At 43.0% G+C, this 25,449-nt stretch overlaps 1 protein-coding gene across 5 annotated transcripts in view; it reads left to right on the top strand.

Moving 5' to 3' along the window:
* The first annotated feature begins 5,506 nt into the window (after positions 1–5,506).
* LOC105908697 (galactose-3-O-sulfotransferase 3-like) overlaps positions 5,507–25,449 on the top strand; it is a 49,843-nt gene continuing 29,900 nt past the window's right edge. The window contains exons 1-3 of one of the 5 annotated variants that reach the window (XR_006152711.1): positions 5,507–5,893; positions 6,624–6,658; positions 12,442–12,486. Coding sequence is in view for 3 of the 5 variants with exons in the window: in XM_031580277.2 (XP_031436137.1) it covers positions 12,498–12,574; positions 15,240–16,308 (1,146 nt within the window). In the remaining 2 variants the exon portion in view is untranslated. Of the gene's footprint in view, positions 5,894–6,623; positions 6,659–12,441; positions 12,575–15,239; positions 17,073–25,449 lie in introns of those variants that run through there. The other 4 variants (XM_042709420.1, XM_042709417.1, XM_031580226.2 and 1 more) reach the window with 4 other exon arrangements.

Raw genomic sequence — 25,449 nt, forward strand, 5'->3', positions numbered from 1 at the left:
CTTACCACAGTGAAGGAACTGAACCCCAGACCATCTCTACAGACTCATGCAGTATCCTGATCTCTTACCACAGTGAAGGAACTGAACCCCAGACCATCTCTACAGACTCATGCAGTATCCTGATCTCTTACCACAGTGAAGGAACTGAACCCCAGACCATCTCTACAGACTCATGCAGTGCAGTCATCACAGGCCTGGAACCACACACTGACTACACTGGCATTGTCTCCATGACAACCAACATGGACCCAACAGCCAACCTGCAAGTGTCAGCATCCTCACAGGTGAGAGGAGTTATTCATATCAAGCCTTATTCATTCATTCATACATACATACATACATACAGCATAAGGACACTTTGAGGAATTGTTTGATTTCTTTCTATGGGCTTTTCTCAATGATTTTCCTGAACGTATTTTGAAGTTCGTGATGAATTGAAGTTTGTCTGGAGAATATTCCCTAACATTTCATTGCACAGTGTTTTCAGTTGGTATATCACAATATTTTGGACCATTTAAAGGCCAACTGACCTGAAATAGTTCTGATAATGAATTCAGAGAGATACAGTACAAATGGAACACAATATTAACAGTCTAATCCTCAACAGTGAAGTGCTGATTACAGAATGTGCTGAACTGGATTGGTTCAATATCACAGCCACAGCACTCATAGTCCCATCAAACCACTACAGAATGTGCTGAACTGGATTGGTTCAATATCACAGCCACAGCACTCATAGTCCCATCAAACCACTACAGAATGTGCTGAACTGGATTGGTTCAATATCACAGCCACAGCACTCATAGTCCCATCAAACCACTACAGAATGTGCTGAACTGGATTGGTTCAATATCACAGCCACAGCACTCATAGTCCCATCAAACCACTACAGAATGTGCTGAACTGGATTGGTTCAATATCACAGCCACAGCACTCATAGTCCCATCAAACCACTACAGAATGTGCTGAACTGGATTGGTTCAATATCACAGCCACAGCACTCATAGTCCCATCAAACCGCCAGAAACTGGCCAGATATGTTTTGAAAGATTCTGTGTTGGTGTTTTATGTCAGGGTAATTTAATTTGGCCTCGTTCTGCCATTAGGTGTGAGACTGAATGGGTGTGTATTAGGGGCTGTGTTGTAGTGAATGTCTGTGTTGTTGGGAGACTGAATGGGTGTGTAGTAGGGGCTGTGTTAGAGTCAGGGGCGGCCCTAGCACATTTGGCGCTCTAGGCGAGCTTTTTTTCCACGAAAACGGAATTGCAACTTTCAAACGCTATTTTGCCCTGTAAGACTGCAATTCTTTCACATAAACACAACAACGATCGCAACGATGAACAAACATTAATTCAAGAACAAATCACTGAGAAAATGTCACGCCTGTGCTTGACTACGCTCTGGCCACGCCCCCTTTTCAACACACACACAGACCTCCACATCATCTTCCCAATCGCCTGCAAATAATGTTTTCTTAGTCTTCTAAAAGTGAATCTAAAATGATATAACAAAAGTATGTATTATCATTATTTGTTAAATGTAGCTATTAAGCATTTTGGTGTATTTGGACAGCCTGACATTTTTTTATTCCAAGATGCATAGCTCTTGATTAGTTGAATCGTGTCTAGCTCGCTCCACCAAAACTAACGTTGTTATGATTACTCAAATTTGTATTTCATGACACATCGAAAATGACGCAAATTGCGGTACAGCTGAACTTGAACTGATGTTTCGACTGAATGGCAATAACAAGGAACATCACAAGTCACTGGCTAGCTAGCGTTATCTAACTAGCAAGATTACGTACAATCCACTTGCTAAAGTTGACAATACAATACTTGGATTTTTACCAGTACCTCATTTGTTGACAAGTTGCCATGTTTGGCTTCCTTAATGGGTGTGCTATGCAACGAGTAAGATATGTGTAGTGTTGTTGCACTGGCTATTGGCATTATTTGTGCGCCCCTACATTTTTTGTATAATGTAGAATAAATGGACATCATTTTTTATATACCCGCCTCTGTAAAATGCTTAAAGAATTATGTGACAGTAGGGGTGGGAATTGGCAAAAATGTGACGATTCGATAGTATTGCTATATTTGGGTCACGATTCAATATTATTGCGATTCTTAACATATTGCGATACAGCAAGTATTGCGATTCGATTCTGCGATATATTGCGATTCATGTCCCCCATATTATTCAGAAGGCATTACAAAAAATGAGGAAAATAAGACTGCTCAACTCACTTCAAATGTCACATTTAATTCTGTGTACAACATTATCTTCTACACATTAAAAACAAGTGCAAAAACAAAGAAATCCTGATTTCGCGGGAGCTTTTCCAAAATGTTGTGATGAAAGTTGCTGTGTTTTTTAGGTGTTTGTTGATGAAATTGCGGGAGCAAATGAAAGTTGCGATAAAAAGTTCAGAATTTCCCTCTTTGTAATTATAAATGAGTTATTTGTTGAAAAATAAGTAATTAATAAATAAAAAAACATTCATTAAAGTTCAAAACCATTGTCCTCTTAATAACCTTACCAACATGCCAAATAAAAGATTACCAGGACTACAAAAATTTAGCAAAATAGGCTTTACTTATCCACAACGAAGTGCACCACGGATGTGGTGGCAGAGTGAAAGTTAAAAAAAATAAATAAATATGATCAAATAAATTAATATTTTTCTACTGATCTGTGCTATAAATGTAATATCTGCATGATTCCAATCATTTTGAGCATTTGATATAATCAAATCATTGAATTTCAGCGTGTCCTGTTCAAACAGACAGGAGACATTGAGACGGTGAGGCAGCGACGAGCTGTGCCTCATCTCAGATTGCGCAATCCCTCACAAACTGGGTTGAGCGCATGCGTAGAACCTATTTAGTCTTGCTGATCTGACATAAAACCGCAGTGAAAAAACTTTCAGTCAAAACGTAAAGTGATCAATAATGGGAGACCAATGCCGGAGCTAAAAGGTACGCTTCAAACAAAGCTAAAAGGTATGATTCTCACCCCTCATTCGCTAACATTACATTGATACAAACCGTGTACAACTGGTTGTGATGGTGAAGCCATTTTCATTTGAATTTGCTGTTGAATGCACGACAACAAAGCACCGCAACAAGCGCCACCTTGTGGATGTAATATGCAAATGTAATATTATCAGAGTAAACTCTGAGAAAAACTATGGAGAAAACCCGAAAGTAAAACACATAATTATATAATTAAATATTGCAATACTTTGCGCTACTGTATCGATATAATTGCGTGCGCAAAATATCGCGATACTGAACAGAATCGATTTTTTCCCCCACCACTATGTGACAGCATTGAAAACTCAATGATAAGGTACATCTTTTCTTCTTAACTCCACTAAAGTGCCCGGGGCAATTCACACATTCGTGAACGTTTTCTTATCTGGAATTCATTCTAGGCTAGAACAGGATTTAAGGATTTACCTTTCTCCTTGGCACGTTTCACTTCTTCTTCCTTTCTTTTCTTCTTAAATTGCGCCCCGGATGGCTTTTGCCTCTTCATTATTTAGTTCTTCAAAGTTTCTTGAACACACACACACTCTAACCAAACGCCTCACTGTGCTAGCATGTTCTGACAACACCGAGAACGTACGTACCCCTTCCGTTTTCGATTTTTGGCTCATTTTACCCTAATGTTAGATTTATTTTTTTTATGTCAAAATATTGGTTGGAGATATAGAAGGGGGCGCAAAAAAACTCTGTCCAGCAAAACAAAAACACAATTCTTGTTTTGTTTTTTTTGCTGGGCGCCCCCCTCTGAGTGGCGCCCTAGGCGACCGCCTATACCGCCTGTAGGAAAAACCGCCCCTGGTTAGAGTGAATGTCTGTGTTGTTGGGAGACTGAATGGGTGTGTAGTAGGGGCTGTGTTAGAGTGAATGTCTGTGTTGTTGGGAGACTGAATGGGTGTGTAGTAGGGGCTGTGTTAGAGTGAATGTCTGTGTTAGAGTGAATGTCTGTGTTGTTGGGAGACTGAATGGGTGTGTAGTAGGGGCTGTGTTGTAGTGAATGTCTGTGTTGTAGTGAATGTCTGTGTTGTTGGGAGACTGTGGGTTTAGTCACCTTTATGGAGAAGCCTAGCATGGAATGCTAAAGTCTGTAAATGTCAACTTTGGACTTATTATGGTTGTTGTTGTTGAGGAGAGGTATAGAGGACTATTTTCTTACATATAATTGGTTTACACATGTTAGGTGAAAATTCACTCAAGTTATCTCAGGACTCCGGAGCTGTAGATCAGTGTATTTATTCAGTAACTATTGCAATTTGGCTCACCCACAGCACAAGGATGAAAGTGAAGCAATTTCACGAACATCGCACAGGGTTTATATACTTAAGATTTATCTAATTCTGACGCCATAAATGTTTCTAATGTCAGCAAGAATAGCCATGCTGGACTAAAAGTCCTTTTGTGTCATCCCAACTGCACTCTCTGTAATGAGGATGTCAGTTTCACACAGGGTTCACTTTCAAACAAGCACAGTTCGACCCCTCTTATCACCTCTGAGCTCACCCAAACACACAGAGACACAGAAAAGCCTTGTTCCTGCTTACATAAGCACATTATTCATACAAGGTAATTATTAATACAAGGCACCTGATCAATACATTCTTAAGTCATGAACAGTGTTTGGAAATGAATTCTGTCAATGGCAGATTGGAGAGTTTAGGCAGCTGAACAGGTGTCCACAGGTGAACGTCTTCTGTGGTCTTTACTGCTTTTCAGAAGACTTTCAGGCAAGGAGTGGCTATGGAGAGAGCAGTAAGGACCATCTATTTTACTCAGTGATACCCCCACCCCTCTCAGATTGGTTGTCAGCTATAATGTGTGCAATGAAACTCTGATAGTACTGTCCCATACTGTCAATGTGAGAAGTGTTGAACACAGAATTGATCTCCATGCAGCTTTTATTATGCAGGAACTCCCACCACTGCCCATGTATCTATCTGTATATCAGCACTAGCAATGCCCACCACTGCCCATGTATCTATCTGTATATCAGCATTAGCAATGCCCACCACTGCCCATGTATCTATCTGTATATCAGCACTAGCAATGCCCACCACTGCCCATGTATCTATCTGTATATCAGCATTAGCAATGCCCACCACTGCCCATGTATCTATCTGTGTATCAGCACTAGCAATGCCCACCACTGCCCATGTATCTATCTGTATATCAGCACTAGCAATGCCCACCACTGCCCATGTATCTATCTGTATATCAGCACTAGCAATGCCCACCACTGCCCATGTATCTATCTGTGTATCAGCACTAGCAATGCCCACCACTGCCCATGTATCTATCTGTATATCAGCACTAGCAATGCCCACCACTGCCCATGTATCTATCTGTATATCAGCACTAGCAATGCCCACCACTGCCCATGTATCTATCTGTATATCAGCATTAGCAATGCCCACTACTGCCCATGTATCTATCTGTGTATCAGCACTAGCAATGCCCACCACTGCCCATGTATCTATCTGTATATCAGCACTAGCAATGCCCACTACTGCCCATGTATCTATCTGTGTATCAGCACTACAATGCTTGCTGTGTGAAACCGCTTCTCATGCACAGACAGACTGGAATGAGTTCAATTAAAAAGGTGTGACTTTATTCTTGGACTTTGCTATCATGACAATTACATTATACACCTTAGACACTCCTCACAGGTCTGATATAAGATGAAGGGCAGAAATAGTCCTGGTTCACTTTACAGACTCCATTTTAACAGGAGGAAGAAGCTATCTACTTTCTACTAAACTCAGTTTGAAAACCTTAAGCTTGGTTATGTTTGAGGTTATTTTCCCAGGGGACGTATCGCTACAAAATGGCGTCATAGTAAACAGGTCAGTTATTCACGCTACTGTTCTACTAAAATAATATGTTGTGTTTTCAGTAGTTGTCTTATAGGCAACGTGTTTGAAAATTGTGCTTTGATTTTTATGTGCTTACTGATTATTATTCTCGCAAACATTGCTTTGTAGGGTAAAACTAAATGCCTTTGGGACATATTTCTGCCTTTAGAGTGGATATACAAACAAAACTCTCAATGAAGAGAGATATTTCAAAATGTTGAATATTATTTCATACATCTCATTAATGCTCATGACCCCAGGTTCTTTCATGTATGCAGTTTTATCAGATAGGTGTTTAAATGTAGTACGTATCTAAAGGTAGGGGCAGTTTTATCAGACAGGTGTTTAAATGTAGTACGTACTGTATTTAAATATACCTCTCAACTTTCTAAGAGGGGCAACGGAATTCAATTTTATTTTATTTATTGGACTTTGCTCAAATTTGTCTGCCATGACAATTAAGTTTTACACCTTAGACACTCTGGGCTCCTCCTTACAGGTCTGACATAAGAGGAAGGGCAGAAATAGTCAACGTTCACTTTACAGACTCCATTTTAACAGGAGGAAGAAGATATCTACTTTTAACTAAACCCAGTTTGAAAACCTTAAGCTTGGTTATTTTTGTTAGAAACATGTGAGTCTAATCTTGAGAAACATGTTCTGATGTGTGTACACATCCATGCAGTGATTGATTTATTTAGAAAAGGTTGTTTCCCCACAGGACATATCGCTACAAAATGGCGTCATAGTAAACAGGTCAGTTATTCATCTATTCACACTAATATTCTACTAACATAATGTGTTGTGTTTTCAGTAGTTGTCTTATAGGCTACGGGTTTGAAAATTGTGCTTTGATTTTTAGGTGCTTACTGATTATTATTCTTGCAAACATTGTTTTAGTCGGGTAAAACTAAATGCCTTCAGGACATATTTCTGCATCTGACCAGGTAGAAAGGTAGAGATAAAGGGGGGGGGGGGGGGTATTGAGAGGGAGGGGAGAGAATCAGAAGCATGGCAGATGAATTCATACACGTATGCATGCTACCATACATGTGGCAAATGTACAAGGAGGCTACATATATGAAGATGGTTTCTACATAATCCATACCAAATGAATAGTGGATACAATGAGGAGAGAACAGAATGAATGAAGAATGAATCAGAAATCTATGATGATGGTGGAAGTTATTGACATTCTGGGCAGTAATTCAATGAATGTAACATATTAATGTTTGGTCATGAATTGATCCTTGGGCAGTAGTCTGATCATGGTCTCTTTGCAAATCTGAAGTACCTGCTATTGCTGTGTAATTTGATAAACCCATTGTAACCTCTGCCTGGGCATTACCAGATGACCAGGGTTGGTGGGGGGGAGAATGTTATCTTAGGGCATCAAGGCCAGATGGTGGCGTTAAGGGATTGGTTAGTGGGGGGGAGAACGTTATCTTAGGGCATCAAGGCCAGATGGTGGTGTTAAGGGATTGGTTAGTGGGGGGAGAACGTTATCTTAGGGCATCAAGGACAGATGGTGGTGTTAAGGGATTGGTTAGTGGGGGGAGAAGGTGATCATAACTACTCACAAGAGTAGTGCCGCGAAACAGATCTCAAAGCTAGAGTTGTGATTGAAGAGGTTCTAGTGGTCGTCCGTGTTGTCCCTGTTGACCCATTGGCAACGGGTTTTGTGCTTCTACTTCACATCTTTCATATCATTCCGCAAGTAGTCCAGTCATTTAATGTAATGGAAACTGTATTGAAGTCAGCAAGTAATGGGTTGCTACCAGGGATGGATTACCGAACGGGCCTACCGGGCACAGGCCCAGGGGCCCATGAGCTCAGGGGACCCCTAAGACAGAGCATCTGTGTGAAGTCGCTGTTATTAACTTTTCATTTGTTGTTGCATTGTCAAAGGGCTTAAGGCTAAAATACACTGGCACCCACCGACGCGTGTCAAAACAGCGCAGCCATTATATTTCATATAAACACACACCCTGGCGGTGGCCATTATATTTCATATAAACACACACCCTGGCGGTGGCCATTATATTTCATATAAACACACATCCTGGTTGCAGCGCGCTGTTCTATTGCCGCCACAGTTCTATTCTTGGTTCTATTATGGAAGAGGAATATCAGTCTTGTGTGTTAGTTCTCACGCGTTATAATAAAGTAATCAGTTTATAATACAGTGTACGTGTACCTTTCGACATTTTATGACGATCATAAAGACAAATGTTGTTCCATCATGATAAGAATGAAATGACTCGCCGCACCGTGGCGGAGCCGGTGTATGTTAGGCTTAAGTCATTCATGTCAATAACAGTCCTACTTAAAAACTCAAGGAATATCCTAAACATTCCTGTCTTTGTAATATGTGACACCATGGCTTGCTGTCAATTGGTTTTAGATTTAGTTTTTGTTAATATTAAGATGTCTTAAATGTATCTGTTATTTGTGGTTGAAAGCGGGTGTATTTTGTTAATTTGCTGTTGGCTTTAATTGAGTGTACCTGAGCTGTGTTAAAAAATGTGTATGTGCGCTGTAAACCCTTTTGAGGTACAGGTGAATTTAGTTATTGTGCTGTTGAAAAAAATGTCATTATATTTAAGTAATGTTTTGCGAGTGCACAAGACATTTTTTAGGGCATAGGTGCTCGCGTGCAAAGGGGCTATCAATGGGACAAAGTGATCCAAAAATGCAACTTTAACAAACACCTTTATCCAAAGAGCATCTTGCATTGCCCAGGAATTGAAACTCAGGTCAGCTACTTGTTATTCATTAACACTGACCCTTGTACCACTGATCACACATGGTAGATATGCCAACTCAAAAGTGGTATGTACAGTATTGTGATAGGCAAGCCAACAAATGAAAAAAAACTGGCCCCCCAATGAACAGACTGGACGCAAATCGGCCCCCGGGTAATTTGAAATTGAGACCCCTTATCTAAGGTGACAACCAGCTCATCGGTTCAGTGTCTTCTATCGCCCCAAAATGTTTTGCATGTTTTATAGTACATCATTTACGGTCTTTCAACTGCAAAGGATTGTTTGGGAGCACACACATTATTCATAAAAGGTTCCCCTTACCCAGGGCCGGCTCTAGCCCTTTGGTTGCCCTAGGCGAGATTGAGTTTTGCGCCCCCCCCACACACACACAATACTTAACATCACTTTACTTTGCATAGCAGTTTTTTCACCCACTTATAATTCTACTATTCTACATTGCAGTTCAACAATAAATGTTGCATGGACAACAAACACCAGAATAGTTTCAGAACATTTTCTTTTTATTATTTTAAATCATTTATTACACACTCAAAGTTAGGATTAAGTTAACTCCATAAACTGTGCAAAACACTCTTAAGCACCTGTAAGGACATTTAAGCAAATTATGACCCTCTATACCCTAACTATACCCTCTACAAACAAAAGTGCTTTTATGGATACTGCACGTACCACTACAAAATATCTCAAATACCTCACTACAATTCTTCCAGTCATTTAGGACACTCCTAATGAGGTGGTCATTTTTCTGTGAAAAGAGCTTGCAGCAGAAGCAATACAGAGTATTGTTTTTCCTTGAATATACAAGCCAGCTTCTCTTGATTTTCTCCCCATTTACTAATTTCCTGTAGAAGTGGTTGTGGTGGCAGCTTCTCCCATCATCTCTTTTTGGAAATGTAAAGTCTGGACTGGTCTGGTATGGTCCTCTGCAAACTAACTCTGTCCTTACCGGATCACAGAGGGCTGGCCAGTCAGCAGGATCTATAGGTTCTCCCTGGATAGCAGGAATTGTGGAGGGTGAGGTGTCTGCAGGCGGCAGTGTAGTTTCACTGGTGCCCTGAGTGCTTGATGTGGTCCTGGATGTCCCTTCACCTTCACCTGTATTCAAGCATATTGTATAGCCAGACAAGCGGTGTTTAATATAATAAGTGAAATTATCATGAATGTGGTTGAACTTCTTTAAGAAAACAAGCGAACATGCTAACATGTTTCTATTGTACTTTAAAGTATGGATGTGGCTTGATTAAATACTATTAAATAGACTCACCTGATGCAGGCTGTGTGTTCCTGGCCTGTGTGTTACTGGCCCCTTGAGTACTACTGGATGTCCCTTCTCCTGCAGCTGTATTTAAACACAGAGTTCATCCATGCTGTTCGTTACACAGTTGCATTTGGTCATTTCTATCATCCTACCACATAGTTGCATTGTACAAATAAATTTTATCTGACCATGTAACTTGTAGTCGATATATTACAATTACTGCCACAAGGCTAAATAATACTAGGCTACTGATTACAATTAGTAGTATTAATGTGATGTGATTATGAAAGTAATAATTGCTAATAATAATAACAAACAGCAACAGTAGTACTAGTTGTGTAGGCTACTTACAAAGTTCAGAGGGAGGCGAATCAGGCGTCTTTTCTACAGCGGCCTCTGCAAAAATTGCCTGAGTGCATCTGGCCAAGTTAAAACAAAAATAAACAAAAAATGTAGTATATTCCTGGGGAGGAACTGTACAGAAGGGTGAACACCACCACTATCCCCAAAATGGTTACTGTGTGTGTATGCACCTGCTAGTTGTGAATTCACTAAACAGAACTTATGCCATTTATAATGAATGTAGACAGCCAGCAACTGTACTTTTCATAACTAGCATACGTTATCCAGATACTGGTCTTTTGACATTTACATCCATGTAGGTTATCAGTGAAGTTACGTTTGCTAGTAATAGCCTACGTAGCAAATTAGCAAAGTAACAGTCGCTAGCTAGCTATAGCTAGCCTAAGTGACAGCAATGAAACGTCCAATATTAGGTGATGCACAATACTACATGTATTTCGTTTGACACCTTAATGGCTGAGATGAGAAGACTTACCTCTATACTTGGCTTTCTTTTCCTCTTCTTCCTTTCTTCGTTTTCGTCCCTGTGCTCCAGATGGTTTTGACCACTTCATTTTTGCGAATGTCACGTAGCTGACACGCTCACGGCTCACCCCACCCTGGTAGTGTGCAGGAGCCCTCACATAACTAACGTAACGTAACTTAACGCAACCGCCCTCCCCCCATCGACAATAACCATCAATTCAATCTTAAAATCAGGTTGAAGTAAACGTATGGCTGAAGGGGCGCCCTCGGATGATCATGATTAATAAACATGTTTTTATTTGCTTGTTATTCTAACTATGATTAATGGGAAGTAGGTCCAAGGGCGACACTAGAGGGCGCCCCCAACCCATTTGTCGCCCTAGGCAGTCGCCTAGTTCGCCTATAGCAATCGCCGGCCCTGCCCTTACCTGCTGTTGCCTTTTCCAAAAAAATGAAGGTGATGGTGACTTTATGAGCAACGTTGCTGGGCAACCTGTATTGTGATTAGATGACAAGTTAGCCGTTGACATATAAAACTTTGTTGACCAATAAAAATATTATGGTCCTGTGTATCACCACCTTCACAGATGGGAATAGTCTCAATAGAGATGATTAGTGGTGGCATGGAAAACATTTAAACAGGAAACAGACTGTGAAAAGAATACAACACCAAAAAGATGGTATGATATGAAAAACTGCATATACTGCATGCAAACATCAGCTGCTTTCACTATTCCTCGTGTAGTGAGGCATTGAGGTCATGTACAGTCAACAAGAAGACTGATAATATTGACAAAACTAGTAACTGATTAACAATGACTGTAAAGGGTGTGCTTCGGGGATGGTGGTGTCGCACTGGTGTGTCGGTAAGAACACCTCTAGAGTCAGAATGCCGTTTATGGGTTTACTACAAGAATGCAGGCAGCACAGTAATGCACAGGGTTCAATTCCGGCATAGCCAGCAAAATACAGACACATTTTGTATGTTTGTGATACTTTGCTGCAAGTCACTGACGACACCAACATCCACCGCTAAGATACATGAACGAGCGAACTAGTTGCCGTGCTGACTAATCAGGTGATCATAACTACTCACGAGAGTAGTGCCGTGAAACAGATCTCAAAGCTAGAGTTGTGATTGAAGAGGTTCTAGTGGTCGTCCGTGTAGACCAGGGGTGGTGTGTGTGTGTGTGTGTGTGGTGCCTTCTGCACACACCAGGGGCAGAAGGCAAAGACGAGCTGAAGTTTGCAGCATCCATATTTGCTTCAAACTGTCGCTGCACTGTCAACTGACAGGGGGGAAGGTAAGAAAGAGAGAGGGAGAGAGTGAAGAGGAGAGGGGGGTAAGAAAGAGAGAGGGAGAGAGGGGGGGTAAGAAAGAGAGAGGGAGAGAGTGAAGAGGGTAACAGTATATATAGCTATAAATACCATATTTTTTATTCAAATTAATTCACAAAGTGAATGAACTACCATTGTGTGTACAGTTTAGTTTGTTTTTCTACATCTCTAGGTATTTCTGTTTTAGAATCTAGGAATGGTCACTTCACTTCCAATCAAAGATGACCGTCTAATGTGTCTATGTGTCTTAAACTTGTGTCCACTCTCCGGTGTGATTAACATTGATCATCTCACTGATGCTGTGTCATGTTCTGCATGTTCTCTCTTAGGTACAGTGGCACAGAGCGAGAGAAGGAGAGAGAGAGAGAGAGAGAGAGAGAGAGAGATGTCACAGAAGAAGATTTTCCTAGTTTTGGTGGCCATCAGCACAGTCAGTCTGCTTCTCCACCTTGGTCTTAGCTGGTGAGTGTGTGTGTGTGTGTGTGTGTGTGTGTGTGTGTGTGTGTGTGTGTGTGTGTGTGTGTGTGTGTGTGTGTGTGTGTGTGTGTGTCTGTGAGAGAGACATCAACGACTCCTTCGGCCCTAACAAGGAGAACCACCTGTGAGTGTGTGTGTGTGTGTGTGTATGTGGGTGTGTGTGTGGGTGTGTGTGTGTGTGTGGGTGTGTGTGTGTGCGTGTATGTGTGTGTGTGGGTGTGTGTGTACGTGTGTGTGTGTTTGTGTGTGTGTCTGAGTGTGTGTGTGTGTGTGTACGTGTCTGAGTGTGTGTGTGTGTGTGTGTGTGTGTGTGCCAGGGCTCTACAGTGCGAGTATTTCACTCGCATTTGCGCCTAAAAATAAGTATGTGCGAACTTGAAAAATAATTTACGAGCACAGTGCTCGAGTGACGGGCTGTTGTCAATACACGGAACAACAGCGCGATGAAGTGAAGTATACCATTGATTCACATGGAAAGCAAGTGACGGGGTCGCGACTGCACGACGTGAACATAGCATGATGACGCGCTTAACTTTATGCAAATGAGAGCGACGATTCACAACCAATGGGCCAGAGCCATATAAAAAGAGAGTTACGACACTCTCTGATCTCGCCGACACGTGATCACTTGGTTCAAGTAGCTCGCAAAAAACCCACTGCTGGTAACCTGTTTGAATGGTTTTCGACGGGACACACAGCAGCACCATCTCGATTTACTGACATTTTCGGTATATTAACACATAATATCAATTGGTTACTGGTGTGTTGTATCATGCATATGTCTGATACTTTATTAACATTTATGTATTACATTAGAAATGGCTATACTAGCTACCATATTGTAGCTCACACCAGCAACTGCTCAATTTAGAACAAGAAATAGAACAGAATAAACAAGGCAACCAATTGCATTCAATAAAACATTTTATTATACAATATGTCCAGTGAGAGGGTCAAGTTTGTTTTTAGTGAGTGGACCTGAAATTCCTGCCGAGCGTCGAGAGCTAGCTCGACGATAGGGGACCCCTTAATCTGCAATTAATTGTTGCTAGCTCTAATCAGATGTACTAACTAGGCTTATAAGAGAAGACTAACTTTGTATGCCAACGAACACCAACATATAAACAAGGGCTGTCAAAATTGCGTTAATCTATGAGATTATTGTGGCCGAGATTAATGCGATAAAATATTTTAACGCAGTTAATGCAACTTTGTTTTCTTCCGGTGTGCGTTGACTCCTGACACAAAACTGCTGCGTGCCTGCAGTCAGTTAAATAGGAGAGACCGAGACGGTAGTTGAAGATGGAGAGAGCTGAGGGATTGTTGGGCGGAAAGTTTCTGTTTAATAGGCAAAATGACGGAACAATCGACAAAACTAAAGTTGTATGTAGCATTTGTCAAATTGAATTTAGCTATCACAGAAGCAGCTCGTCTTTAAGTTATCACCTTAATGCAAAGCACCCGACAGAAAGCAGTCCCAGGTTAGATGGTCGCCAACCCACACTCCACGACTTCTCTAGGGAAATAAGTGACTAGACCAGTCCGTGAAAAGGTTACCAACGCTTTAGCAGTTTGGGTTGCCGGTGACTGTCGGACCATCAACATAGTTAAGAACGTTCGGCTGACTGAGGTGATTCTAATTGCTTCAGAGGACAACTCTTACGATTTACCGTCGAGGGGCACCATTGTGTCTCGCATACATTCCTTGTATGACGGCGAGAGAGCACGAATAATTCAGCTCCTCGAGCAAGCTGCCACCGTCGCCCCTACTGGTGACCACTGGACGTCAGTCAGCAATGACAATTACCTGGGTGTCACAGCTCATTTTATTGACAATGTATGGAAATTGGAAGTAAAAAATAAACAGACAAACAAACGTTTAATCGCGATTAATCTAGATTAATGAATTTCAAAATGTGAGATTAATTAGTTATTTTAATTTTTGTATCTATTGACAGCCCTAATATAAACACATAAAAGCAGCTGGACAACCGATATCTTTTGCATCTAGGCCCATGTGTGATTTTGCACACGCAGTATATGCATGAAATTTGTTTAATAAACGAATACAATAAAAAAAACACTGTGCTCCTAAATTTCTTTGTGTGCTCCTAAATGTTTTCATTTAGGAGCACATATACTCCTTGGGGAAAACATTAGCGTAGAGCCCTGTGTGTTTGTGTACGTGTGTGTGTGTGTGTGTGTGTGTGTGTACATGTATGTGGATCTTTATTAGAAATATTGATACAATTATCCTGCTTTTGTCTCTCTCTATGTTTCTGTTCTCTGGAGTAAATTATGTCGTAAAAAAAACGAAATCCCATGCCAAATACTTAAGATGCGAAATGTTTGTTTTTATACACTATTGGATTCATACACTAGCAAACCTTGGATGATCAAGCCCTAATGGATTATGTTTAAAAGACTTGCTGGTGTTTGAAAGAGCGTGTGATTGTTTGAGAAGGAGAATTATAAAATATGTAAGAGGGTTTGGCAGTGTGTGTGATATTGTATCAGTGATGGCGAGCGGAAATAACCTCTCACATAGAACTCATATATCTGTGTGTGTGTGTGTGTGTGTGTGTGTGTGTGTGTGCGGTGTGTGTGTGTGTGTGTGTGTGTGTGTGTGTGTGTGTGTCTGTCTGTCTAGGACCATGGAGGCCTTCAGCCAGGGATGCTCCTCATTGCCTCTCGGCAAGCCCAAGCACACCAGCGTGGCATTCCTGAAGACGCACAAGACGGGAAGCAGCACGGTCCAGAACATCCTCTTCCGCTTCGCCGAGCAAAACAACCTCACGGTGGCGCTGCCCGTCCCGGCCTGCGGCCATCTGTTCTGCTACCCGCAGCCGTTCAGCGGCCACTTCGTGCACCCGCACACCACGCCGCCGGACGTGCTCACCAGCCACACGCGGCTCAACGTGGGCGAGATGCGGCGGCTCATGCCCAACGGCACGCTCTACGTCACCATCCTCCGCGAGCCGGCGGCCATGTTCGAGTCGCTCTTCAGCTACTACAACCAGGAATGTCAGAGCTTCCGGCGCGTGGCCAACGGCTCGCTGGAAGAGTTCCTCCGCCAGCCGCAGCTCTACTACCGCGCTAAGGAGAAGGACTCCATGTTCGCCCGCAACACGGTGACCTTCGACCTGGGCGGCGACAAGGACCGCACGCCGGGCGACGCCGAGTACGCGCGGAGCTTCGCCGCCCGCACGGAGGACGTCTTCTCCCTGGTGATGATCGCCGAACACTTCGACGAGTCGCTGGTGCTGCTGCGGCGCCTGCTCCACTGGGAGCCCGAGGACGTGCTCTACCTGAAGCTGAACATGCGCACGGACGAGTCGCGCCTCCGCCTGCAGGGGGCGCTGCCCGCCCAGATCCGCGCCTGGAACTGGCTGGACGCGGCGCTCTACGACCACTTCAACGCCTCGCTGTGGCGGCAGCTGGAGCGGCTGGGCCTGGCCTGCGTGGAGCGCGAGGTGCGGCTGATGCGCAAGGCCCGCGACTGGCTGGTGCGCGAGTGCTTCGGGGAGGCCACGCCGCTGCTCCGCTCCGCCGCACAGATACGCAACAAGGACCTGCGCCCGTGGCAGCCCAGCAGCAAGGTGGCCATCGTGGGCTACGACCTGCCCGTCAACGGCTCCGGACACACGGGGGGGGGCTCTGGGGGGCAGGGAGGAGGACGGGGGGAGGTGCAGGAGGAAGAGGAGGAGGAGGGGGACTAACGAAAGACACGTGCATGAAGATGGTCATGCCGGAGGTGCAGTACTCACGGCTGTTGCTACGGTCACAGATGATAAGATACCGACAGGCACACCCACACCCATCACCCCACTGACGCCACACACCCCCTAGACCCCAGCCCAAGATAGTTGCAAATAAATAAGTAAATAACAACAAAAATAGAAAATCAGAGTCATCTTGTGAAAGCCTCGAAGGGACGGACAGACCTCTACTGGAAGGACAGGCCGCTCTGGTGGACCAAGCCCTAGTCCAGGTCTCAACGATTACCCAGAATTCCCTGTCTTTACCGCAAGGGTGTAGGTTTGGTCTCAGCATTGGTAGGGACACTGCCTGGCAGGCCCCCCATATAAAAAAAACGTAGTTGATATTATGTTGAACAGGCAAACTTTCTTAAAATATATTAACATTTGTGTACTAACTTGTGGAACTTGGAACTGATTTAAACATAGTAAGAATAATAAAACCTTAGTTTAAATACAAAACAGTATTCTGCACCGAAAAGAAATAATGATAAATAATTAAATAAATGGATAAAAACGTTCTCCACATATTTTGTTAGCATTAACATCACTTCTTTTTGTTGTCCTTTTTTGGATATCCTAAACATGAGTAAGACCTCACCTGAAGCCCTGATGGTCCAGCTGCTGCTTCCTCAACCTGCACTACATCTGCACGGGATTTTTGAGTTTCCTGAATGCATTTCAAAATAATGTTTTAAAGTAACACTAAGGAGTTTCTGGAGCCGCCAGGTAGGGGGCTACTTTCTGCTGGACTATTCAGTAGGGTGACCAGACGTCCTCTTTTACCCGGACATGTCCTCTTTTCGAGACCTAAAAAATGCGTCCGGCAGGGATTTCCAAAATCGTCCGGGATTTTGCCTCGTCGGATATTTGTGTTTGTCTGGGTCTTTCCCAAACTAGTTATTACGTCCTTACAAGTTTTGGAAAGGGTATCTCCCTTACGTTCCACCTTCTTGCGCGAGCTCTGACTGTAGCGTGAACTGTCATTGGTCGACTGCCTTCCCAGTGTTGCCAGATATGATAATTATCCTCCAAATACGATCATTTTGACCCTTTCATACATTACGCCATTTCCAATCTGGCAACACTGAGCACCTTGCCGCCTCCACTAGTTGCATCGTTTACAATCAGGGCTGTAGTGGAGGGTAAACGCCGTTTACGCACCTCTGGAATTTTGGAAATAGCGTTTACGCACCTCTAAATATCGTTTACGCACCTCAAAGTTCCCTGGGCCTTGTATTCTGCCGTTGGAATAATCAGAAATAAATTTGGTATCATTTTAAAACACATACATTTCAAATTGTTGAACATATAAACGCTTTAGTCTGAATCATTTTCATCTGCGCTGTATTATGGTCTGTGACCCTCCAATCGGTGCCTTGGCTGCGGCAGCGACACCAATCAGGATCCAGGAAGTATGTAAACACATACACGTTGTGGATTAGCCTGCCTGCCTACCAGTTCGGATATCAGGCGATTTTTGAAGAGACCATCAGTGCTCCCACTCCCACAGATGCCCGCAAAAGGCCTCAAGTACAAAGTAAGACTGAAGAAGATCAATTCACGTTTTTAAACGTTGTTTTGGTTAAAACAACATCACATTAAGACAGGGACAAACTCAATTAATAACGTGCTTGCAAATACGATGATGGAGGTAACAAGCCAGCCTTCCCGGTGCCATATAAATAGGCCTAATAAAACGTAAATTATTTCAGCAATTGAAGATGCATGAGTAATTATCCTCACGCATATCGCTGTAGATTAGGCTAATTCATTGAAAATTGTAGACAGATTCTTTGCAAACCAGTTAGACATAGCTAAGTGAATTGCTAAGTGAAATGTTTTAGCTTAGCTATAGAATCTTCCATTTTCGCGGTCAAGGTCAAATATAAGTGTAGCAGAAAAGAAACAGCAGAACAAGCAATAACCCGACCGGTGAGGCAGAGGTACTGTTTGCCTCCCCTCCGTGATTTTTTTTTTATGTCAGATCAGCAATACTAAGAAGGTTCTACGCATGCGCTCAGCCCAGTTTGTGAGGGATTGCGCAATCTGAGATGAGGCACAGCCTCCCCTGCCCGTACGTCTTAATATAGCAATTGTGTTGTTGTGTTATGTTGACATTGGAGGTTTCTCCAATGGTTAAAGAACAGGGAAAGTGTTTAATTGCAGCATGATTTCTTTTTATATTATACTTTTCAGCTGTAACACCCAGGGCCTGTTTCCAGAGGTCTTACATTTTTTTTAGGTCCTATAGAGGTCCTTTCTTTTGTCTCCCCCACCACCCCCTTCATTGTTGTGAGGCCTACACATACTTTTCTTTACTGTTTTCTTGAAATTGAATAAACTACAAACACATTTATTCACTGTCATTGATTTAATATGACTTTAACTAATAACATAATGGAATATAGCCAGGACACCCTTACAGAGTCGCGACGCTTTGTGTTGCGTTGCTTCGCGTCGAGGTCTGTCTGATCACAAAATTCCTAGTTTACCCACCTCTAATTTTACCACTACAGCCCTGTTTACAATAGTACATGACATCTGCATGTGGAAAAGATGTCAAAACTCCGTTGCGGGGGAGGGGTCGGGGTCCCGCAACAAAGTGTCCTCTTTTTCACAAACTCAAATCTGGTCACCCTATATTCAGTAACTTATTTTCTGTCTTGCTTTGTCTTGTTTTGCACTTGCTTGATGTTTGACTGTGTTAGGAAAGTTGTTGACTCGCTAGTTTGTCATAAAGCCCATTTCAAAAGGTTTCGCTAAGTTTTGCCGCTAGCAAGACATCTCGTTAGCGATGTTAGCAAGCTTGTTATAACACGCTTGGACATTGATGCTACTAATAAGTGCTCTCGCGTCGGCTTCTCTGTAATGTTATTGTGATAGCTATGTTGGCTAGCTTGCCAACAACTTTCCTAAAACAATGTTAAAAAAATTGCAATTTAATGCAATCTTTACCAAAATGGACAATTCAACATCTCACCTGAACCCCTGATGTTGATTCATCACCCTGCTCTACATCTGTAGCTTCAGGCTGCTGTTTTTCCTGCACAGTAATTCATCAATTTAATACAGACACTAACCATGCTTAGTTGACCACTGACATTGGTCGAGAGATAACAGGGAACAGAGATAGCCTTATTACTATCCAAGGGATCATATAGGCCTACTTATAATCAGTTAATATCACTTTTGAGTTGCTAGCCTGCTGGTACTAGGCTAAACTAGCATGGTCCCATTATGTGGGCAGGTTAGCTTTATCCATCATGGAGGATATTGCTTTATTTGTTTCAAACCAATTTCTGCCTATTGATACAGAGGAGGTTGCAGACAAATTCCAGAAAGCATTTGCTTTGCCAGGTGGAATAGACATGGAGATGCTTGATATGCAAAATGACATTGAGCTGAAAGCCAGATCAAGGGACAGTGACTTTTGGGGACAGGTCAGCCGAGAGAAGTTCCCTCTCCTCAGCGCATATGCACTAAAAGTGAGTGCCTACTTTGAATCAACTTACCTCTGTGAAATGGCATTTTCACAGATGAAAATCACCAAATCTAAGTACAGGAGCCGGCTTACTGACAGACACCTCACAGACTGCCTCAAAGTGGCTGTCTGTGCTTATGAGCCGAACTACAAGGCACTCACAGACAGTGTTCAGTCACAGCCATCACACTGACTTGAGTCACATGAGAAATTTGTCAGTTTTGTTGTAACTTCAGTTGATAAATAAAACAGTTCATATCCAGCCTGCTCATTGCAAATGTGTTTTTTCTTGTTCATTTTTGTGTGCGGTTAACAAATAATTTCCTTTTTATGTTGCACTGAAATTAAGTAATTTAGTGTGTGTTTTGTCACATCAATTTGAAAGCTGGATCTTAGGCTATTAGGCTTAATTTAATGTTCATGTTGGTGATGAAACATGTAGTACAAGCAGCAAACACATTTGTGTCTGTGTGCGTCCCCAGTCCCTGGTCCTTTAAGGGCACTAAGGGCTCCAGTTCAGCAGAGTCAGATTCAGCCCCTTAGCCCAGACCTGAGCTCCCTGCTGCAGCCATCCTCCAGTGACAATCCCTCAGCTGTCTTCACACTATTGGGCTCATCCTCCAGTGACCATCCCTCAGCTGCCTTCACACTCTTGGGCTCATCCTCCAGTGACCATCCCTCAACTGCCTTCACACTCTTGGGCTCATCCTCCAGTGACCAGTGACCATCCCTTATCTGCCTTCACACTCTTGGGCTCATCCCCCAGTGACCATCGCTCAGCTGCCTTCACACTCTTGGGCTCATCCTCCAGTGACCAGTGACCATCCCTCAGCTGTCTTCACACTCTTGGGCTCATCCTCCAGTGACCATCCCTCAGCTGCCTTCACACTCTTGGGCTCATCCTCCAGTGACCAGTGACCATCCCTCAGCTGCCTTCACACTCTTGGGCTCATCAGAGGAGAATCTATCCAGTCCCTGTGCTAGACTGCAACAGTTCTACACCCAGAGGAACAGATGCAGGAGCTGTGTGTGTGTGTGTGTGTGTGTGTGTGTGTGTGTGTGTGTGTGTGTGTGTGTGTGTGTGTGTGTGTGTGTGTGCGTGAAACCTTTTGATGGACAGGTGTTAGACTACCCACAGTTTGCCATGGTGCTGATTAATGTCATGTTGTGTGAGGGCATATATCACTCACATGATTCCAGATGTCAATTAGAATTCTTTATTCAACAAACCAAACCAGGACTTGTGGTTTATTAATAATAAAGTTCATTGTTAGCTTGGGCTAATAAATGCACATCTGCAATTACAATATGGACAAATTCATCATCAATACCGGTCAGCTTTGTCAACTTCTGTCAGTGTGGCCTTGTCTTCTCTGGCTGCCAGATGTTAGTGGTTTGCTCCAGTGTTACAGGATTGACATGCTGTGTCACACTCTTCAAGCATAAAACAAGAAAGCTCAAAAGCTCTTAAAGTGTGCAAACAGTAATTGTATGTTTTAAGATGCTTCTTATGCTTGAATCAAAAATAATGTTATTTTCAAACTAGCCATCTGGGCATCACACTGCCATACCAAGAATGACCATGAGAGGGGGCAGTGAAATGAAGTGGGGGCTAATTAATCTGTTCATACTGCCCTCACCTGTATGCAGGTTAATGCAGCTTCAGCAAAACTGTGTAGATTTCCTGTGTACATTGTGCTGAAACCAACATCCAACCTACAACCAATATTGTTGGAGTAAAGCCAAAGCTCAAATCTTTTTGCAGAGCAAAAGTACAATATTCCACCTAAATAAATACTCAGCATGAATACAATAATAATGCTCTTGTTCCAAAGGTAGTACAGTGGGGAAAATAAGTATTTGAACCCCTGCCGATTTCGCAAGTTTGGCCACTTGCAAAGAAATGTGTGATCTATAATTGTAATGGTAAGTGTATTTTAACAGTGAGAAATAGAATATCAACAAACAAATCCAGAAAACTGCATTTTATAACATTTATGACTTTATTTGTATTTGATGCAGAAAATAAGTATTTGAACCCCCAAGCAAACAGCAAGAATTCTGGCACCCAATGACCAGTTATGTGCCCAAGAAGCACACAGATTAGTCCTCATTAGGCCTAACAAGGTACACCTGATCTCAACTGGTGACGTGTATAAAAGAAACCTGTCCAAAGAATCATACTTCACACCTTCAACCTCACCACCATGGGCAAGACCAAAGAGTTGACCAAGGACGTCAGAGATAAGATTGTAGACCTGCACAAGGCTGGAATGGGTTACAAAACCATCGGCAAGCAGCTTGGTGAGAAGCAGACAACTATTGGTGCGATTATTCGTTAATGGAAGCAACACCAAACAACTGTCAGTCGCTCTAGGTCTGGGGCTCCATGCAAGATATCCCCTCGTGCGGTATCGGTGATCATCTGAAAGGTGCAGAATAACCCCAGAACTACACAGGGGGAGCTTGTGAATGATCTCAAGGCAGCTGGGACCACAGTCACCAAGTAAACCATTGGCAACACACTACGCCGTAATGGTTTGAAGTACTGCAGCACTCGCAAGGTCCCCCTGCTCAAGGAAGCACATGTACAGGGCCGTCTGAAGTTTGCCAATGAACACTTAAATAATGATGAACACTTCTAAGGAGGATTGGGAGACAGGATGTGGTCAGATGAGACCAAAATCAAGCTCTTTGGCATCAACTCGACTTGCCGCGTTTGGAGGGGGAAGAATGCTGAATATGACACCATCCCCACCGTCAAGCATGGAGGTGGAAACATTATGCTTTGGGGCTGTTTCTCTGCCAAGGGTACAGGACAACTCCACTGCATCGAGGGGACTATGGATGGGGCCATGTAACGTGGAATATTGGGCTTGAACCTCATTCCCTCATTCCCTCCCATTGAAAACGCAACCTTAAGGATTTGGAGAGGATCTGCAAAGAGGAGTGGACCAAAATCCCTCCTGAGATGTGTGTAAATCTGGTGACCAACTACAAGAAAAGTCTGACGTCTGTGCTTGCCAACAAGGGTTATTCCACCAAGTACTAAGTCATGTTTTGCTAGGGGTTCAAATACTTATTTTCTGCATCAAATGCAAATTAAGTCATAAATGTTATAAAATGCAGTTTTCTGGATTTTTTTTTTGATATTCTGTTTCTCACTGTTAAAATACACATTTCTTTGCAAGTGGTCAAACTTGCGAAATCGGTAGGGGTTCAAATACTTATTTTCCCCACTGTATAATATTCCATCTAAATAAATACTCAGCATGAATACAATAATAATGCTCTTGTTCCAAAGGTCATGTTAATGGCTCTATTCTGTGGGTGATAATGAAAAATTCTCCTAGGGAAGGCAATTCTTGTAAATCTTTGAGGATTCTTTACAGACAAAAGGAAATGTGTTGCCTTTACAGACAAATACACGTGCCTATTATGGTCTCCACGGTCTTCCGTGGTCTTTACTGCTTTTCAGAAGACTTTCAGGCAAGGAGTGGCTATGGAGAGAGCAGTAAGGACCATGTCTTTTACTCAGTGATACCCCCACCCTTCTCAGATTGGTTGTCAGCTATAATGTGTGCAATGAAACTCTGATAGTACTGTCCCATACTGTCAATGGAGAAGTGTTAAACACAGAATTGATCTCCATGCAGCTTTTATTATGCAGGAACTCCCACCACTGCCCATGTATCTATCTGTATATCAGCACTAGCAATGCCCACCACTGCCCATGTATCTATCTGTATATCAGCACTAGCAATGCCCACCACTGCCCATGTATCTATCTGTATATCAGCACTAGCAATGCCCACCACTGCCCATGTATCTATCTGTATATCAGCACTAGCAATGCCCACCACTGCCCATGTATCTATCTGTATATCAGCACTAGCAATGCTTGCTGTGTGAAACGACTTCTCATGCACAGACAGACAGGAATGAATTAAATTGAAAAGATGTGACTTTTGTACTGGTATTTGTACTTTTACTTAAAGTACTAAGCTTCAGTACGCCCTCCACCACTGACTGTATCTCAGTGCAGGACTAAAATACAGTGGTTGTCCTGTTAGGATTGTCCAAGAAACCAGTGACTAAAATACAGTGTTTGTACTGTTAGGATTGTCCAAGAAACCAGTGACTAAAATACAGTGTTTGTCCTGTTAGGATTGTCCAAGAAAACAGTGAAAGCAGATCCAAACTTCAGTGAGTGTCACAAGCTTTTATTGAAAATTCCTGCCTCAATCCCATTCCCAGTCCCCTGATTGGCTAATCACAAGCACCTGTCACTCCCTCCTCCACTGCACTATATAAACTCCTCACTCCCCCACTTCCTCGTCTGGCCTCGTTTCCACAGGACTTATCCCAGAAGATCCAAGCTCCGGACTGCTCACTTCCTGCCATCATTCCCGTCTCCATCCCAGACTTCCAGGTCACTCTATCTCTCCGTGTTCTCTCCCTAGCTCTCGTGTTCCCGTGCTCCTGTGCTTTGTTTTCCAAGTTGGCGTGAGCTTTGTACTATTGGACTTTATCTCCTGAGCCTTAATTCCCAGTTTGACTTTGGCTTTCTCCCCGTTATTTCCCCTGTGCCCCCTGTGCTGTCTGTATCCAATCAACTCTGTCCACTCACGTCTCTGTGTCCCCTGTGCTGTCTGTATCCAATCAACTCTGTCCACTCACGTCTCTGTGCCCCCTGTGCTGTCTGTATCCAATCAACTCTGTCCACTCACGTCTCTGTGCCCCCTGTGCTGTCTGTATCCAATCAACTCTGTCCACTCACGTCTCTGTGTCCCCTGTGCTGTCTGTATCCAATCAACTCTGTCCACTCACGTCTCTGTGTCCCCTGTGCTGTCTGTATCCAATCAACTCTGTCCACTCACGTCTCTGTGCCCCCTGTGCTGTCTGTATCCAATCAACTCTGTCCACTCACATCTCTGTGTCGCCTGTGCTGTCTGTATCCAATCAACTCTGTCCACTCACGTCTCTGTGTCCCCTGTGCTGTCTGTATCCAATCAACTCTGTCCACTCACATCTCTGTGTCCCCTGTGCTGTCTGTATCCAATCAACTCTGTCCACTCACGTCTCTGTGTCCCCTGTGCTGTCTGTATCCAATCAACTCTGTCCACTCACGTCTCTGTGTCGCCTGTGCCCATCCAATCAACTCTGTCCACTCACGTCTCTCTGACGCCTGTGCTGTCTGTATCCAATCAACTCTGTCCACTCACGTCTCTGTGTCCCCTGTGCTGTCTCTATCCAATCAACTCTGTCCACTCACGTCTCTGTGTCGCCTGTGCTGTCTCTATCCAATCAACTCTATCCACACGTTTCTGTGTCGCCTGAAGTCCGTGACACAGCCATTATACAACAAGCCAAACATAAATAACATACTAAATAACTGTTGTCTTTAAATGGCCTTCATAATAAATAGAATTATAAAAATAATATCAATACTAAAAAGTGAAAAATGTGCAACATTGCAACAGGGTTGGACTATTAAAAAACTACACAATCTTTTTTGTAATAGAGACTATGTGGATAAACTGTTGGACTCTCTTTCTCCATAGTCTGCTCTCTTAGACGTAAAGGCCCATAGTCTGATCTCTTAGACGTAAAGGCCC

This window comes from Clupea harengus, chromosome 2 (genome assembly GCF_900700415.2).
Source record: "Clupea harengus chromosome 2, Ch_v2.0.2, whole genome shotgun sequence".
NCBI classification, from domain to species: Eukaryota; Metazoa; Chordata; class Actinopteri; order Clupeiformes; family Clupeidae; genus Clupea; species Clupea harengus.